Raw genomic sequence first — 16,341 nt, 5'->3', positions numbered from 1 at the left:
GCGAGTCAGCTCAGCTCCATCTCTGCTCTGTGTGTGTGGAGTGCCTCCACCGCAATTAGTCATAGGAAGTGTTAACAGCTTCTGCCTGTTCCTGATGTTCAATGAATCAAATCATGAATCGGGACTTGAATATTTGAATAGTCAATACCATTAGCTGCCTGCAGCATGCACGTGTAAACCTGTAAGTGCACGCAGGAGGATGTAGGCCTACATGACATGCACTTGCAGTTCTAAGAGTAGCGATAAATAAGAGTCAGACAAGATGTTTTCATGATCGCTGTTTGCTGAAATTGAACATTAATTGTGAACAGAAGCAGTGCAAGTGGTAGCTACGGGTAGCCTATGTCTTTCGTAGATCAATATACCCACTATCATTTTTGCTCATGCATTTGAAGCAAAGCCCTTTATTTGGAGATAAGTTAAAGGGGTGGTATTATGCTATTTTTCATGCATCTCCATTTGTTCTAAGAACCCCAACAACATAGTATTTGAGGTTTATTTTCCCAAACTTGCCTGTTTTCCAGAGTTTTAGCCTCTGAAAAGTGACTTTCTGCTGTTCTAAAAACAGGCTGTTTTGGGGCCTACTAGGCATATTCATGAGTGGGCGTGTCTGTAGACACTGACTTGCTCTTGTGAGGGAGATCAGTGATCACCAAAGCGATTTTCTTTTTGCTATACACACACTGTTGTTAATGTTTTCAGCCAAAAACTGCACATTAGAGTAAAACACATGGCTATTTAAGCGACTATTGTGATTGTGAGTCCGTCTCAGCGCTTCAGGCTGTAGTTTATCCAGCAGCAGAGTAATTCAGCTGCTTCCAACACTCACCGGAGTATTAAGCTGCTAAGTCACTTTCTTCTCCTTCTCATCTATGAACTACAGGAATAGTGCATTTAAGGTGATAATATTTTGTTTTGTCAAACCGCCGCGTCGCATTGGGTCACAAACACGTCAGATCAAGTCAAAGGTGATACAAGGCGATATAACGGATACTAAAAATGGAACGGCTCCCTGGGTTCTACACCGTTGTTGCTCACTGCTCTTCAGGGAGGGGTTAAATGCAGAGAACACATTTTGTGTATGTAGCTTTATATATATGACAATAAAGTGTACTGTTTATTCTATATTAAACGCAGTGTTTTAGCTGTGAGATAGTTTGAGAGGGAGGAGCTCACATTCTTACATAGGGTAGGAGGAGTCAGGAGTAGGCGTTACTGCTAGGTGACGTCAAGTAGCGGGGAAAATCCAACTTTTTTTTTTTTTTTTACAAAATGTGGAATAACAAGGGAGGGAGAAAACAGAACTTTTTCTACTTTGGCCCCTGAATGAGGCTAAAGGGATGTACAGTATATCACAGTAGCAAACCATTATAAAGTGATTTTTTCATAATACCGCACCTTTAAATAACAGGTTTACAGACTTGGATTCAGTTTATAAAGAAGCCTGATTATTTCTGATTTTGTTGCTTTTTCGCTGCTAGATTTTGAGTTTCAAAGACATCTAGTCAATAGTCTCTGATCACTTGACACTTCTCAAACTGACGTTCAGCAGATTACATCACTGACAATCAGCTTTTATAAAAACATTAAAAATCCAACATCTTAAGGTTAGTTTTCCTAAAAACACAAACACACTGAACATGATTCTATAAAAGATTTACTTTTAAAAATGTGGATGCTTTTTGCACGATTAAGAAAATGTTTTTTGAGCAGTTGGATCGATTTGATTTGTTTGTGTTACGCCTGAAACCTTTTCCGTTCTTCTGCACTTAGCAACTATACTACGGCATCTATCAAAGAAAACATGCAACTAAACAGGCATACAACAAATGATCCGACAATGACCAATGAGTAAACTGAGGAAAGACAATCTTTATTAAATTTTATCAAATTGATACAGGAACCACTAACTCATTAAAACAGTTCTAAACCGATGAAGTTAAAATATGACAAAACCAAAAATGTGTATAAATATTGTCAGCGTTAAATTCTTTGTTTCTTTTACTCTTTAATCTACAAAAAGCCAATTTCTCATGAAATTGAAATCCTGCATAACTGCATTAGCAGGTACCACTTCTTGTAAAAGTTTCACGTGTACCCGCTTTGGTTTGTGTGCACATATTAAGAGGTTCACATATACTGAAGAGTTCACATATTAGGACAGTCACACCAGAGCTTTTTGCTCACCTTTTCACAATAAGACAAGGCCGCTTTGTTTATAGCTATGAGAAAACATCCAAACTACTAAAAGCTCTTGTCAGCCTAAAATCATTGGTCTATAGGGAAGATAGTTTCCTTATCTACTGCCAATATGACAACTACTTGAGCTGGGGCCATAATTTCATATGCAAGTGTTATTCACCTTTTCCTACACAAATTAACTAAGTCTCTAATGGGATGGATTTATGTGTAAACAAATAAATGTCAAATTGAAAGCTTTCACTGCAATTTTTATCTGTATTTCTGCATCTACTCAGAAAGCGAACAGAGGTCTACCAATGGAACATAACACCAGTGACAAAAGGCAGTGTGGCTTTCACTAACATGTGGGCATTGGTATATAGTTAGCTTGAAATGGACCCAAGTATTTTTGTGTATAAAAACAAACAAAATCTATGAAGTTCTAAATGGAAATACATTAAAAGTTGTCTTCTCGTGTTCAAAAATACAATACTACAGTGATCCACCTGTCCTGGTTTTAGGTAAAACACTGGAGGGCTCCAGCAGGGTCTCTAATGCTGTTCATGAGCTAAGTCCACAAAAACTAACAATACAGTTACAGAAAATATTGACAAGCACAGGGGAAACATTACAGCATACAATTAAAAAGAGGAAATTCCAATTCCAAATTTGACAGATTATTTCTGCATTCTTTGAAATGTCCTCTGAAAAGGGTACAACAGAAATGTATTTTAAACCACTGCAGTGAGACAATGTTGATCACAAGCTACAATAATACCAACCACATGCAATGAACATTGCAATAATAAACTGTGTTTATCAACACTTCCTATAGCACATGTCAAAAATATGCCGTTAAAGTCTGTGTAAGACAACAATAAAAAATGTAACAGCTGTTTTTATTCCCCAGGCCAAATAGGAATCATTAAAAACACAAATGACAGCACATTTTAAATGAAGACTGTAGTATTTCTACTCTAAAAAGAATAATTCTAATATTGGGAAAATGGGGTTTGGGGCAATTTCTATTTTCACAGAATCCAAATGAATTGCTCTTATTTGAAATCGTCTGCTGTATATCTGTGAATGAGGCAGGTCAGATGATTCCTGCTGTAGTTTGGTGCAGGACAGAAGCTTGCTAACAAACACTTTAAATAATTCAGCAGCTAGTCTGACCTGTGCATCATGAAAAAGAAAAGAAACTTCCTGTCTAGCCTTGTGAGTTTTAGTAATCATTTACTACCATGTCATTTCTATTTATAATATAATGTTTTCTTAAGTTCCCTTTCCACAGACTTTAAAGTAAACAAAAAAGTTAGCATTTTTCATTTTAAATCTCTAGTTCCCACATAGAATTCAGAAAGTATTCAAAGAATAAATAAAGTCAAACTGAGTGTTCCGAGCTGTGATTTCACATTTATAAACCAGTTCCTGTATCTGTTCGTATTCTTTAAAAGACTAAACTAATATGTGATGCAAATGGAAGGCACATCAACAGAAAGCATGTCCTTTAGGTCTGGGATTTCTTCTGAATGTCAGAAACACAACCCCTAATGATCACACCTTGCCCTCTCTCCAATTTGGCATCAAGTCCAACCAGTTGACACCTGCTCCACTGACACTACCAGAGGATGGACTGCTGGTTGTGCTGGTGTGAGGAAGTCCTAGAGTCCTCCTTCAACCCCACTCAAAGCTCGTCATGGTTTCTTGTGAGATCCTCTCCATAGTTTGTGGCCTGACTTCCAACAAACATGTTCCAGTTCTCAAGGATCTCTTCTCTTGTCAACATTTGGTCCTGTAAACACAAAGATGAATTATCATAATAGAAAGGTCAATTAAGTATATTTATATATATAAAATGATGTTGACTTAATATAAGACTTTGATTACCCTTGCCTTTGTTTCCTATTGGATGTTGTGTTACAAACTGATCTTAAACTATACCGTCACTATAGGTGGAAACTAGGGTTGTAACGATACACAAAAATCACGATTCGATACGTACCTCGGTTTTGAGGTCACGATTCGGTTCATTTTAGATACAGTATGGAACAAAATGCAAAACATAAACTTGCTTGTTGTTTATTCGAAACTTTAGTAAACCAACAATGTATTTAACATTGTACAGAATATGAAAATAAAGTTAAAAAAAATACTATACTGTTGTAAAGCACTGCCTGGTAATAATAATATTGTCAAACAAAAAAAAAGCATAAAATATTATTAAAAAAATAAATAATTAAGCTCTTCACAGCTTGTTAACAACTTTTATCCACTTCTATAAAGTCTCTGGTGGCAGTTGTTGTTTGCACTGAGGACGTTTTCTTTCTTGTCGCAGTGATATTCGCACTCAGGTGGTGCCGTTTCAAGTGAGTTAGCATGTTCGTCGTGTTCCTGGAAACATACCCGATCTCAGCTGAACAAAGTCGGCACACTGGCCTCGTTTTATCCACTTGTCTTTCTGCGTTGCAGTATTTCACCTGGAAGCCGAAGTGTAACCAAGCAGGAGACTTTAGCGACAGGGGAGGGTCCTCCAGCTCTGGTTTCTCGCTAGCATTAGCGATGACGTACGAGCTTGCACATTTATCTGCAGGCGGAAATAAACATACGCAACTTCCGTTCCGGAAACTCACCCGTGCACAACCCTGTACCTGAACCGAACGTCCTGTACCACAATGGTTCAATACAAATACATGTATTGTTACACCCTTAGTGGAAACGATTTTCTGATATATACAGGTAATATTATGCTTTTTGAAATAAATATTTACCCTATTTTCCAGGGTATAGAATGCACCGCTGTATTGGCTGCTATTGAAGAAATGTACAATATTCCAGGAAAAATCCAGCTATGTCACATCGATCGTGTGTTACTAAAGCTGTGCGCGTTTCACTTTTCCCACAACTTCTGAAGCTTGTTTTTGAAGGTTTGGTTCTTGGAGATGTTCAGTGGTTGTGCCAGTGCAATCATCTCACTGCAGGGATGATTATTGGTACTATGCAGTTCTGCCTCTGACAGCTGCTCTCACTGGACAAATGTGGCTTCAATGGCAGATTTTAAATGGACAGAATAGCAGCCTACACAACGGAAAATACGGAATATGAACTTTATATTATTAGTTTGAGAAAGTTAGTGTTGGTGGGTCCTTTAGAGTTAAATGTATCCAATTAAAAGAGTCTTGCATTGAATGAATAAAACATGAATAGGAGGGGTGACAACAACAACAATGGCGACCGTGGCTCAGATGGTAGAGGGTTGTCTTCTGATCGAGAGGTTGGGGGTTCGATCCCAGTATCTGACTATGTGTCGAAGTGTCCTTGGGCAAGACACTGAACCCTAAGTTGCTCCCAGTGGTCGACTAGCGCCTTGCATGGCAGTCCTGTCCCACTGGTGTGTGAATGTGAGAGTGAATGGGTGAATGAGCTGATATGTAAAGCGCTTTGAGACTGCTTCAGTGTGGTGATAAAGCACTATATAAATCTAGTCCATTTACCATTTTACATGTCAGAGGCTGATTACGTAGCATACCTTGTCCTGGTCAGACTCATACACCAGGTGTCTGGCCTCTGCTTGGGCATGGTCGTAGTCTTGTGGCATAATCCAGTGCCGGATTTCGTCCTGATCCATCTTTCCATCTTTGTTCAAGTCTCGGAAATCAGAGAATTGTTCCCTCTCAGTCTTGACCCAATCTGGTTCTGGACCCCCGTCTTCATGAGCAAACATGTCCGCTTAAAAAAAAAAAAATACAAGAATGTACAATGGTTACACTTACTTTCTTGAGTTTGTCTTGCCAAAATGCTACATGATTAGCAGATTATGTTGAGTATCTAAAGTGTAAAAAATAAGATAAGATTAGCTTTTATTGTCATTGTACAAAACAAGTCATACAACAAAGTTGTAGCAGCTTGGAATAACAGTAATATTAAATAATAACAGCAATTCTAACCAACAATAAAACATTTAATTATTCTGTAGGAATCACAGATTTTGCTACCAAACAGAAACTATTCCAACTACTTTAATCAACTTTAGATGAAACAAAAAGAGGATTAAAGTGTGTAAAGTGAAGTAGCCCCAAAGCGCTTTACAATATCAGCTCATTCACACATCAATGGGACAGAGCTACCATTCAGGGCGCTAGTCAACCATTGGGAGCAACTTAGGGTTCAGTGTCTTGCCCAAGGACACTTCGACACAGACAGGTATACAGTAGGCTGGGATCGACCCCCAACCTCACTATCAGAAGACGACCCCTCTACCACCTGAGCCACGGTTGCTAACAACTGGTTCGAAAAAAATGAAGATTGATTTGAAAATATTATCCAAAAAACTCTTTAGTTATTTATATCAAACTATTATTTTCCAGTGAAGTTAAGCAGTAAGCTGTTGAATTTTTGGTGAAACTTCCTTTTCATCGCCCAATCAATCTTGGCAGTTTTAATGACATTACACTTTGCAGCAACTTATTCTAGTAGAAATTGCTAAATCAGTATTTTACCCCCACCTAGAAACTGGCTAATCCCTATCACATCTTTATTAGAAATAAATAATTTTCCAATTTTTTTGCTTGAACTCACCAATATATTCGTCTTCATCAACATGACCATCGCCATTTTTGTCAATGTCCTCCAGAGTTTCCTGCATTCAGAGCAAGTTCATGATGTCAGAGAAGGATGATGCAAGGGTCAAGTAAAGCACAACTTTCACTTTGAGTAAGAAGAAGGAAAATGTAGCCTTGGGCTGTATGAGTGGATGTCATCTTACAGCTGGCCTGGCAAGAATGACAATAATTACAGGATTGGTGACGCGAGCCAAGCCCTCAGCATTAGATGATCTACACATTAGGAGCAAACAATTGGAGGAAAGGAAATTTAAGTTTTTTGATATCTAGATCTTACTCACATCATGGACTTGAAATAAAAATCAAAAATATTTATGTGTGACGACGTCATTAGTATGCACTGATTAAAACATGAAAGGGAAGGTGTTATTCATCAGAGTTCAAGCTCACAGTCACATGGCTTCTGATGAACATGCATATAAAACAAGGCATGCTACAGAAGGTAAATTCACTCGACCTAAAGCAAAGACAAATGAAATTAAAAGTACTGTAATGTACATGGAATGCTCCACCAAGACAAATTATTCAAGAAATTAACAGATTTAGATTTAAAAAAAACTACTGAAAGAATTAATTGAAACAGCTCTAGGTGCCTAATGATGTATAATCTAAGCTACTGAATACAATAGATGGTAAGTTTGATTAGTTGTATGTGATCTATAAATGTATATTGATAAATAACTATAAATGTATATCGATATTGTGCATGTATATATTATAAATAACCAATCATCTGATGTTAAAAGCCACATGTTGGAGGAATTGTTATTTGGAACTAGGTCCAACTCAATAAATGTTGTTTTTGTAAATTGTTTTAATTGATGTGTTATATGTAATTGTATACTACACTAATAAGACAATTGTATTGGTTGCGGACTGCAGGAAAAGTAGCAAAGGCTCTAACCAAAGCTAATGGAGATTCAAATAAAAAGATACTTCTCCGGCAATGTAGATGCCCTCACTGAACTCTGATGAATGATTAAGGGATACATAACTGCTTAAGTCTCGTAGCCAACTAATCCTAAATAAGATCCATCCACTCCATATACCACTTAACCTGCACAGTCTCATGTAAAATAGATGAGGGGCTATTAATCTCTATATTATTTAAGAGCTGTACCATACATGTAATGTAATGCTACACATTGCTGATATTGAACACAAAAGAACAGAAAAATACAAGAATAGCTGATTTCCAAATGCAAATCATCAGACTGACAATCTAAAAACCAGAGTTTTCACCTATGCTAGTGCTAGTGTCGAACTGTACAGAAACCGTCCCAGAATACAGAACCTGGGTACAGAGAGAGGCCCATACAGCAGAACTGACACAGAGACGTTCCTTCCTTTGGTAAACATAGAACAGACAGTAAATCTGCATCGACACTTAATCCTTTCTAACACACATTGTTCCATTTACTGGCACTGTTAATGTTGAACATACAGCAGTATGGGATGGCGAGGCTAGTTTTGATGATGTAAAGTCAGTAAAAATAATTAAAAAGAAGAATTTGAGGGGAATTATGAATGAAGCCTTAAATGTATTATGTAAAGGTAATTACTCCCTTTATTCCCCAACACAAACTTTAATACAAGGACAGTGGTGCAGTTAGCTGGTTAGTCTGAAGGGGAGGGTTACAGAAAGTTCAATGAAGCAACATTAATAACAGAATGCTGAAGCTAAGGCAAATACCAAATCATTTTGAATAATACCCAAATAGTACACACATTATAATAGAAAACTGAAAAGTTGGGACCTACAGTAAGTTCCCTCAAAATATTAAGGAGCTCCTTAAAACCCTAGCTGACTTCTTACTCTTGACTGTTTGCAGTAAATAGACATACTAACATAATGCAGTTATTCACTCAAGTTTCAAGGCCCCAGCATCTCACACACAAAACTTAGCAGCAACATAAATAGACATTGGCTGATGAGAAAAAAATAGCAGTTATTTAAAACAATATATAATATTCTTTAACCTTGCACTAAAGGCTCCATTAACTTTCTTTCTTTGTACACCAAATCCCATCCTATGAGGCCATAATCTTCTCCTATTACTGTGTTGCTTTTGTGAAAGCAGCACAAACCCTCCTTTATGCACAGATCATGTGATGAGAAGTTTCACGTTTTAACTAATAGATTCACTACAATCAGTGAAGATACTATTAAGATGAAGCCTTCTTTGCAACAATTCTGCCATGACACAAAAACCACAGATGAATTATTAACCCTTGTCACAGGGATAGTACAACTTTAATGAGCATGGCAGCATAGCGGATCTCGGCTAACATTTGCAACGCTAATATTCCAAGATGCCCAATTTATATTTATAGGTCGAGCTTTAAATAAGAGTTTATCCCACGGGCCCTTTTCCAAAAAGATATTATATACAGAATAGGAACTTATCATTTCTGGGCCGAGCTAGCTGTTAGTATAGATGCTACAAAGAGTGACTTATTTATCAAAGGCTTACCAGAATCACAATATCTCTCATGTGGTCAAATTCTTCTGGGTGGAGGAAAGTTGTGAATTCCTCTTTGTCTGCTGCCAGGTCTCCATTCTGATCAGCTGCTTTGAACCTCCTCTCATCACGAGGAAGCATCTTCTTGAAGCTGAACTGATCCGTGGCCTCCTCAAACTCCTCTGGGTTCGCTGAGAGGGAAGAAAAACAATCTGGTCACAGCTCTGTAAAACTATCAAACTGTGCATAAAAGCGCTCCAAACAAATTGGTCCATACCAAGGTAGTATCCATATGTGGCTTGTTTGTATTCATCCCAAGAAATTTTGTTGTCCTTGTTCAGGTCGTAATCTGCCCAAACTTTGGCTACGTTCTCATACACGTAACGCTTCTGTACACGTTTTATCCAAGTCTTGAGTTCTGCTGTGGAGATCAAGCCGTCTGCGTTGCCGTCTATCCGGTCTACAATTTTACTGTGGGGCAAAAGACAATGCATCCATATCAGTGATGTTTGTGGTTTGAAATATACATCTTAGTGAGAAGAATAAGGAAAGTCATATGATGCAAAATGTAATCTCAACCAAGTTTGTCATCCTGAGGACTAACACATGCCAATACATGCTGACTCAACTTTCAATAAGGTAAATGGAGGTATTAACTTCAAAATTGTGTCATTGAAGTTCGCCACCTTAATCGAGCCAAGGACCTCTTTGACTGAACGAGAAGGCTAAAAACTAACTTTACCATCAAATACAAGGATTTTCTGTGTATAATCGTATTGGAGCATCATTTTCAGTAGTTATGACATTTCAGCCTTAGTTCTGACCAGGAATTTTTCACAGCGTAGGGGGATTGCGTAGAGTTGTAGGGTGGTCCGAGTGAATCCCCCCGGAAAATTAAAATCCTTCAAAAACTAAAATCAAGTATGTTCACTTTTGCACTTTTGATGCGTCTTTGCTCTAGGTCAGGGGTCTGCAACATGCGGCTCAGGAGCCTCATGTGGCTCTTTGACTCTTTTGCAATGGCTCCCTATAGCTTAAAAAAAAAAAAAAAATTAAATTATGAATTATTTCTTACAGGGGATCATTAATCACAAAACAATGATTAATGACATTAACTTCAAATAAAATTATGATTAAACAATTGATTAATCTAAAAATAAATCACAATGTACAATAACTCTGCCAACTTCCGACTTCACCCCCTAAAATATCTACAGACCATCAACTTTCTTTGCACCTGTAGCAAACCTTAAGTTTTAAATCCATGGTAAGATAACTAAACTAACAAAAACACTTTCCTGGAAGAAAATAGAGATTTTATTTGTGTGAGGAAAAATTTCTTTAATTGCCAACATGCCGGCTTAATACGCATGCTTGATATGTTGCAAGAAAATAGCAATCAGCATGTGTTGACCGACATAATCATGTGTTATCAAATTCTAGTTATTTTTTGTAGCCCTTCAAATCCAATAACTCGCAAAAAAATTTTGAAATTATATTACCTGTAGAGAATTTTATACACTACTGTATTGACTTCATTGGTATTTTTTTCAGCTTCGGAAGGACTTTAATCCAGGCGAGAATAGGAAATAGGCTTTGAGAGTAAAGGTTGCAGATCCCTAATCTAGGTCTTCATCATCAAACCCAAAGTGTTCCCATAAAAGAGAATTTGACTTGCCTTGCTTGTTTACAAACCATTCTTGCTGTGTTCTCCTGCTGCTAGCAACAACTTTCCTCTTGTTAGCCTGCAGGCTAGGCTAGCTTTAGCTTTGAGTGGGGCCAGTAGGAGGAGCGTGCATATATATATATTATAATAGTTTTTTTCTCGACTATGTTATATTTGTAATCGTTGTGTAATAATCGAAATCGAATTTTGATTAATTGTACAGCCTTACCCTCTGAAACACTATTTCAAAGCTAAAGTTTTTTTTTTTTTTTTTTTTTTTAAATCTTTGTTACAGCCTTACTTTTAAAGCCAAAAGTTATTTTGGAATTAGTGATGGGTCATAATTAATGGTTAAGAGTTACTCAAGCTTGGTATAGGTCTACGACGAATAAATACAGTATAAGACGAGAAGTAAAATTTTATTCAAAAGACTGATTCAAAGATGCTTCAGCTTTAAAAACTCCTGCGCTCAGCCCGCATTGTTGTCGGCCAATGAGCATCATGCGAGTCATGTTTACATGTGTTCATTACACCCTCTTGACACATTGCCCGGGCAGGCACTTGGACAGGCGTCTTGTATAAACAGACACACAAACTGGTGTTAATTACATTGTTCTCCATTCTCTCAGGTGTTCCTTGCACCAAGAGCAAAAACCATATTTTTTTTTTTTTTTCAAAATCACAGTTATCAGGGGCCCTGACGTTCAACTGCGCTGGTGAGAACCCTTGTGTCTCTAGATGCCTGTATGAGTGCACATACTGCATGTTAGCAATGTGCAGGTTAAAGTCATATACTGTTCACAAACTTAATACACAAATATTTATTAAACTCAAATTAATTATTTAAAAAAAAAAAAAAAAAAAGCAGAGGGAAAAAATATCAGTGAGGAGCAATAAAAGCAACAAAATCATGGGTTAAAAATGATGCAACATCACACATATTCATTTAAAAAACATTTTCATAATGTGATTTTAAAGAACATAAAAACCTATTGCATTGCTGACATTCCAGACAGTGTGAAGTCTTTATTTGTGACAAACTCAACACCTTTATGTGTGGAGTATTTCTGTTCTCCCTGTGTTTGTGTAACTTTCAGTATTAAAAAGTAAGATTCTCAAGATGTCAAAAAGAAAAAAAATACATTGGGTACCACGAGGAAAGGCTACAGCAGTCGGCTACAATGATGGAGTAGAGCCTGAGTGTGCATGTGCAGACTGGAGATGGCTGCATCAAAAAATGGGCCGCTGCCTTTATAACCAAAGATAAAGTGAGTATAAGCATGACCGGCCTTGGATACCTCATCATAATATGGCAGTGGCTATCCGTACGGTTACCGTATCACTATACCGACATTCTATCCGTACGCAGTGCCCCTATTTGGCCAGTTTAGGTCACGTGACTAAGACTAAACCTTACCCTTAACCTAACCCTAAAAATTGCTGCGATACTGGGTTATAACCTAACCCTAAGACACTACGTACAGGTACTTGTACTTCGGTAACCGTACCAATAGCACCAGGGGTTGTCCGTACGACAATCGTACAAATAGACACTTTCTCATAATATTTAGGACAAGATTCGAGAAATCTCATAGCTGACTAAGTGCAGGATAGAAAACCCCTTTTGAGATGCATCACAAACTCACAATTAATCCATCCAAATGGATAACAGAGTTAGCTCCTGAGCCTTTTACATGAATCAGGCCAACCCATCTCTGTAGTAAGTTAGTGTAGTGGTGCTGGGGTGTATTCTTAGACATGGGGTTGCCACGTTGTGGAGTCAGAGGTCCTCCCACTCAACTGCCAGCATGTCCACTACACTATAGAACACAGTTTAAAACCCACCTGTTCACACAAGCATTCAACTAATCATCTCCTGTTAAGTATTATTGTTAGATATCATACAATTCTTCCAGAAAAGCAGTTACACACCGTTAGAAACTGGGGAAAAACCACAAGGAACTTCACTAAAAGTGTTAATGTTATTACTGCTTATTTTATTGTTCTCGTTGATTTTTTTTTTTTTTTTTTTAAGCTGTTTAATGTTATCTATGGAACTTTTTGATCATGTAAAGCACAGTGAATGGCCTTGTGTATGAAATGGGCTGCACAAATAAATTTGCCTTGCCTGAAAACACAAAAAATAAATACATTAATAAATTGCAGCAGCCAATTATTATTTAATGAAGTTTTATAATTAAGTTGTGTGCAAAGCAATTAGCTCCATGGGCGTGTGTGGGTGGCCCTACAGATGTGCTGGCATGCACATCCTTCTCAGGCACATGTGCTCATGTTGTTAAACTTTAATCCTTTAACACTGAACAGTAACACGCCACACACTCACTTACCTCAGCCTGTCTTTACTCTCCTCTGGAGTGAGCTGGTCAAATGTTTTGGCCTCATCTTTGCCCAGAAAGGCCTCATGGTCGTACTGGAAGCTCTTGTTGTCTTCGTGAACTCTCTTGCTCAGCTCTGGGTCCTGAACGAATCTCTCTTTTCTTAACGTCGGCTTAGCGTGAAGCACGACGGAGCACAGCAGAGCTGCACACAGCAGGCTAAAGACAGCCATTACTCCCACAAACAAACACAGAGCTTTCCTTCACAGTCTCACCCGGACAGAGAACACTTAAACCTGCACACACAGTCCCAGACCCTAGGCAGCCATGTTCTCCCCTGTTCTTTTCTTTTTTTCTTCAAAAGAAAGGATGCGACCAAAACCGTGAATTTCCTGGCGCCTCACGCACAACAAATCACAGCCTCCGTATCAATAATAAGCCCCGCCCCTTATAATAATAGAATGCCTGCCATTGGTTGAAGGGATGTCAGTAATGTGAGATCAAATCAGTCGCCACGTTGCAAGCAAAGCATCCTCACACTTTTTATATACCACGTGTCATTCATTCATTCATTCATTCTGCAACAATGTACAACTTTTGTTTTTTTTTTTGTTTTTTTCTGTGTCCTGTCCCTCAATCTTTTTGGTGAAATAATAATAATTAGATTTCACCAATAATAACTGATGTTTGAATTAAAACATATTGTTTATTACATGAACAATTTGGATTCTTAAATTTCAGACATTCTCAATATTATTTTATTACTGGGGAAATAACATATTCCTTGTTCAAAGTGGAGAAATAAGCTCTACTTTTCTGGATCTATCAATAATTTTTTTTTTTGGCCCTGAAAAAAACAATTCTTTCATTTTATTTTTTGCAATTTATAACATACAAACAACAAGTAAAATAAAATAAAACGAAAAATACAATAAATAAACAAACAGAAAACAAAAAAAGTCTAACAAATCCAGGTAATTGTTGTTGGCATAGCTTCTTTGTAAACAGTCCACTAATTAATTTGCATGGAAGTTATGTTCAGACTTTGCTAATATTTTATTGTTTTAATTTCAAATGTGTGTTTATGTTCACCTGTGTATGTATATATTTGTATGTAGATATGTTTATGTGCATATATGTGTTTTTTTCCCCTTAGCCAAAGCTCACAAAGACACGTTAACTGAAATGTCCCATCGCTTCAGATTTATCAGTTTTTGTTCACAGACTGACCATTTGTTGCTGTATTTAACCCTGAGCTCCTCCTGAGGGGTGTTCCATAAAGCGGGTTATGTTCAAACTCTGAGTATGTTTGGGCTCAAGTGAAGGAAACTGTGAGTATCCCATTCCAAAAAGCGAGGTATGTTCTTCTCTGAGTATGCTACCATGGCAACATTGTCCGTGAACCAAACCTGGTCGCTGGCAGGTTTTATCAAAGAAACCCTGGGTTTCTACCTGGCTCTGCCCACCTGAACGCCGTTTCTTAACAGTTTAATCAACTTTAACACTTTTCTCTGAAACACATTAGTAACATCACACACCACAGATGTGTTCACATCATTGCTAATGTTGTGTTGCTTTCCGTTTTTTTTTTTTTTGTGCGTGCAAACGGTAATTTTCTTTATAACATTGTGGATACAGATCATTAAGTGAAAGACACTGAGAGGTTGATCTGCATTAAAGCATCTACTGACGTCTGTGGTAAAGTTCCCTGAATACAAACCTGTGGATAATATAAACGAGGAGATGATAATTTAAATGAATCCACTTTTAACTCGATTGTTGTTTTATATTGTTATACAGTTAAATTGGTAGATTATACATCTTTGAAGGTATGATGGCGCAGTGAATTCTGACGCTGCTCTTGGAAGAAATGAATCGCGGGTTCGTGTCCCACTACAGTGTTTTTTATGAAATTTTTAGGACGTCGAGATGACTCTGGTGACAATATTACATTAAAAATCAATATAAATGGTGTGATATCAAGCGGCATTTACTGTCTTTACATCCAGTGTAACGGGAGGGCTCTCTATGCAGCCATCCTATGCTGCTGCCACATCTCCTCAGACACATTTTATTCATATTATTCCCCGCTCGTCACGTCACTGAAGCAATAAAGTGATGAAGCGACCAAAAAGTGTGACTAATTATGGGTGATTTAAACCACTATTGTCACTGAAGACTGAACGCACCTTTAGAACAGGCTCATATTCCTCAAACACCAACTTATTTCACCCATTAGGGTGAATAAACCACTCTCTTCCAGGTGGTTGCCATGGCAGCTCGAATCATCTCTGATCCATTGATGATGGCTTTTTATTGCACGCGTGCACGTCAGTAACCCAAGGTTTACATACTCAGGGTTGATTGACCCACTTCATACCAGCTGTAATGGAATCAGATACCCAGAGTTTCCCATCACTGGGTATGTTGACCCAGAGTTTATGGATAGACTCAGGGTTTGTTAACCCTCCTTTATGGAATAGTTACCCCTCTGATGTGCCTATGCACTGATTTATTTTTATATTTTCATATTGATATTGTCATTATTTGTATGTTCAACTCATATGGGAGGCCTGATGCACCTTATATGCACCTTATTTGTTGATTTGCAATGTTTTGGTTTTTATTTTCCCTAAATGTACCCTATCCCTTCCCTATTTTGTTGTCATTTTTTTTTTTGTTTGTTTGCTTTTGAAAAAGTTAGAAGTTTATTTTAATTATTCTCATCGAGTTTGTAATTTTTAATTAAAAAAAAAAGTTCAATAAAAAAAAATGCAGTCATTCATCAAGAGACCAAATTGAGTGAGATTTCAATTACAAATGCGCAACAATTTGCAGTCAAAGATCACAATAACAAAATCTCTCTGTGCTTATTTACATTAGTCACGATGAATTAACTTTGAAGCTGTTTTTAATATGTTAAGTGCCTTTAGTATTGACGGTAGTATACCCGGCTCACACTGGACCAGTAAGGACTGCTCAAATGGCACTGATGCACTAATTGGGAACAGTTGAAATGCAATATGCATGCATGTAATTAGGGTATTGTGAGTGTGATGGACATGTAATCCAGC

The 16,341-nt window shown here is 37.5% G+C and overlaps 1 protein-coding gene across 1 annotated transcript; it reads right to left on the bottom strand.

Moving 5' to 3' along the window:
- Positions 1-1,852: 1,852 nt before the first annotated feature.
- Positions 1,853-13,654, bottom strand: rcn1 (reticulocalbin 1, EF-hand calcium binding domain). The gene is made up of 6 exons (XM_028443275.1): positions 13,280-13,654; positions 9,543-9,736; positions 9,278-9,456; positions 6,760-6,820; positions 5,711-5,910; positions 1,853-3,976 (listed from the first exon to the last, which is right to left on the bottom strand). Exons 1-6 carry the CDS (start codon positions 13,498-13,500, stop codon positions 3,869-3,871), a joined length of 963 nt encoding a protein of 320 aa, XP_028299076.1. The 5' UTR covers positions 13,501-13,654; the 3' UTR covers positions 1,853-3,868.
- Positions 13,655-16,341: the final 2,687 nt, after the last annotated feature.

Source organism: Gouania willdenowi, chromosome 3 (assembly GCF_900634775.1).
Source record: "Gouania willdenowi chromosome 3, fGouWil2.1, whole genome shotgun sequence".
Classification (NCBI taxonomy): Eukaryota; Metazoa; Chordata; class Actinopteri; order Blenniiformes; family Gobiesocidae; genus Gouania; species Gouania willdenowi.
The sequence above is the reverse complement of the archived record's forward strand: the minus strand, read 5'-3'. Positions and strand labels throughout refer to the sequence as shown.

Excerpts from the sequence above, each read along its gene's own strand:
- rcn1 (XM_028443275.1), bottom strand. The coding sequence starts at position 13,500 with ATGGCTGTCTTTAGCCTGCTGTGTGCAGCTCTGCTGTGCTCCGTCGTG. Across the intron at positions 6,821-9,277 it reads TGAGAGATATTGTGATTCTG|GAAACTCTGGAGGACATTGA; the intron begins GTAAGCCTTTGA and ends CTCTGAATGCAG. Across the intron at positions 5,911-6,759 it reads TGATGAAGACGAATATATTG|CGGACATGTTTGCTCATGAA; the intron begins GTGAGTTCAAGC and ends TTTTTTTTTAAG.